Raw genomic sequence first — 2282 nt, 5'->3', positions numbered from 1 at the left:
TGCACAGCGAAGTAGACGTCCCGGCGATCATGACGAGGACGACGACGGCTCGTAGACGTCCCGGCGAAGGCTGGCCAGCACCGGCCGTACGGACGTGGACGCGCCACTGGTACGATTTAGACACGCCGATCACGATGCCGAAATGTTCGTCGCGCCGGCCACCCAGAGTAGGAAAGCACCGTCAGGGACCGAGCTGTTATGGTCGTGGACAAAGGCGCAAGGCACAGCCGTCGCGTCGTCACAGGCTATGACTAGTCCGCCAAAAACGATGAGGACACGCGCGCGGATCAGAAGGCAAGTTCCACTTTGGATGAGCGGCCATGGATTTTGGTTGGCGAATGCTAATTTAACTTTGACGATGCTAATTAATCAAAGCTTTGCAAACGTTTATTAACTTTGTCGATGCTAATCGGGCGTCTGGTGTGGTGCCCCGCAAAAACTCAGACGGCGCGGTCTCACACAAACACGACAGAGGGCGCGCTGTGGCATTCATAAGAAGAACATGTACAATAATTTGCAATAGCCTTGATTTAAGCATGCAAAATACACGTACGTAACCAGTAGATCTATACGTTGTGTAGACGCCTCCATTTTTCATGCAAACTAAAACAAGAAACACGTACTAGATTGATCTACAATACCAAAAAACGTGTAGATCGATCCTGATCATACTTCGATACTGTATAAAGTATAGTTCATTGCTGAAAATTCGAAATCCCCTAACTGATAGCACTTAATTAATCATCCTGCCACGAACCAGCCGGGCTAACGCCGGCATGCAGTGAGCCTACGCGGCTGAGGGCGCCGGGAAGTACTTCACGGCGCCGGCCTCAACAAGAGTTCCGCGTAGCAGGTTGGTGGTCTCGTCGCCGGCCTTGTAGTCCAAGCCCTCGTCGTTGTAGATGTCCCACCATTTCTTCACGAGCATCTTGATGTCGTCCCTGTCCATGTTGGCCTCCTCGCCGGTGTACCTCCACGGCTTCGAGCCCTGCATAAATTCAGATATAAGAATCAACAGAGAAAATGGTCTGCACTAGGAAATCGATGACAAGGACGTACCGCAGCACAGTAGTGCACGACCTTGACCTTCTCGAGCTTGACGTTCTCCGGGTGCCTCCACAGCATGGCGAGCACGAGGTTGTACACGGGCGGGATGGGCTTGTACACGTCCGTGAAGAACATGTTGAGAAAGTCCTGCTCGGCGAAGGGAGTGGGGTCGGTGACGACGAGCTTGTCGAGGAGGGCCTTGGCGGTGGCGAGGCTGGGCTCGTGCACGAACATGCCGGCGTTGAAGTAGAGCGGCGGCGGGGGCACGCCGAGCTCGCGCTCCGGCCACGCCACCCGGTCCGGGCACTGCTGGCAGTATCCGATCTTGTACTGCAGGGTGTGGCTCCACGTCTTCTCGCAGAAGCAGTCCATGACGGCGTAGAAGCTGCCCTTCTCGAGGTCGAAAAGGTGGTCGATGTTGTCGTACACCTGAATGTCCGCGTCCAGGTACACCATCCTCTCGTACTCCACGAACTATACGTACACCAAATACATAATCGTCGTCAAGATCAACATCAATCGGCCCAAGATGAAAGAAGAACAGAGCTAGAGGGTTAGTCAGTAAGTATTGTACCTCCCAGATGCGGAGCTTGGAGTAGTTGATGATGTAGTACGCCATGGCGAACTGGGTCTGGCTCTCCGGCGGGTACACGGGCACGATCTCGCGGACGAGGCAGCCCTGTTCGACCAGCTTGCGGCGGTGGTCCTCGGGGACGTCGGGGAGCACGGCCACCACGAGTGGGTAGGCGGAGTTGACGGCACGGAGGCCCTTGGCCAGGCCCACCACGCCCTTCCAGTAGTCGCCGGAGCCGGCGAGGAAAGTCACGTACGCCGCCTTCTTCGGCGCGTCCTCCACGATACGCTTGAGCATCGGAGCCATTGCTCGCTCGATTTCTCTTGTCTTGCTTGAAAGGATGGATGAGATGGGTGTGTTGTAGGCCGGTTGTGGACTTGTGCGTGTTTGTGTTTGGTGCTTGATGGACGATGGTGGTGCCTGCTGGCGTTTATATAGGCAACGGGGCGTGGGTGGTTCGAGTTAGATCCGCCACGAAATGGAATGGAAAACGTAGAAAAATGTTATCTGGATTGGAATGTCTGAGATGGTGCTATTTTCTCGACCCGTTCAATTCGCTTCCTTTTACTCTGCTGTGAATCTTTATTAGAAGAGCCCCCTTGATATTATTTTTCGTTTTCTCCTTTTTGCCACCGTAGATTTTTGTTTTTTGATCAAAGGG

At 54.1% G+C, this 2282-nt stretch overlaps 1 protein-coding gene across 1 annotated transcript; it reads right to left on the bottom strand.

The window, feature by feature from the left end:
- Positions 1 to 654: 654 nt before the first annotated feature.
- LOC109785717 (galactinol synthase 2) lies at positions 655 to 2017 on the bottom strand. The gene is made up of 3 exons (XM_020344314.4): positions 1622 to 2017; positions 1060 to 1521; positions 655 to 988 (listed from the first exon to the last, which is right to left on the bottom strand). Exons 1-3 carry the CDS (start codon positions 1925 to 1927, stop codon positions 788 to 790), a joined length of 969 nt encoding a protein of 322 aa, XP_020199903.1. The 5' UTR covers positions 1928 to 2017; the 3' UTR covers positions 655 to 787.
- Positions 2018 to 2282: the final 265 nt, after the last annotated feature.

This window comes from Aegilops tauschii, chromosome 7 (assembly GCF_002575655.3).
Source record: "Aegilops tauschii subsp. strangulata cultivar AL8/78 chromosome 7, Aet v6.0, whole genome shotgun sequence".
NCBI lineage: Eukaryota > Viridiplantae > Streptophyta > Magnoliopsida > Poales > Poaceae > Aegilops > Aegilops tauschii.
The sequence above is the reverse complement of the archived record's forward strand: the minus strand, read 5'-3'. Positions and strand labels throughout refer to the sequence as shown.

Coding starts and splice junctions, on each gene's coding strand:
- LOC109785717 (XM_020344314.4), bottom strand. CDS start 1,927: ATGGCTCCGATGCTCAAGCGTATCGTGGAGGACGCGCCGAAGAAGGCG. Junction 1,522..1,621: donor CCAAGCTCCGCATCTGGGAG/GTACAATACTTA, acceptor GTGTACGTATAG/TTCGTGGAGTACGAGAGGAT. Junction 989..1,059: donor TCGTGCACTACTGTGCTGCG/GTACGTCCTTGT, acceptor GAATTTATGCAG/GGCTCGAAGCCGTGGAGGTA.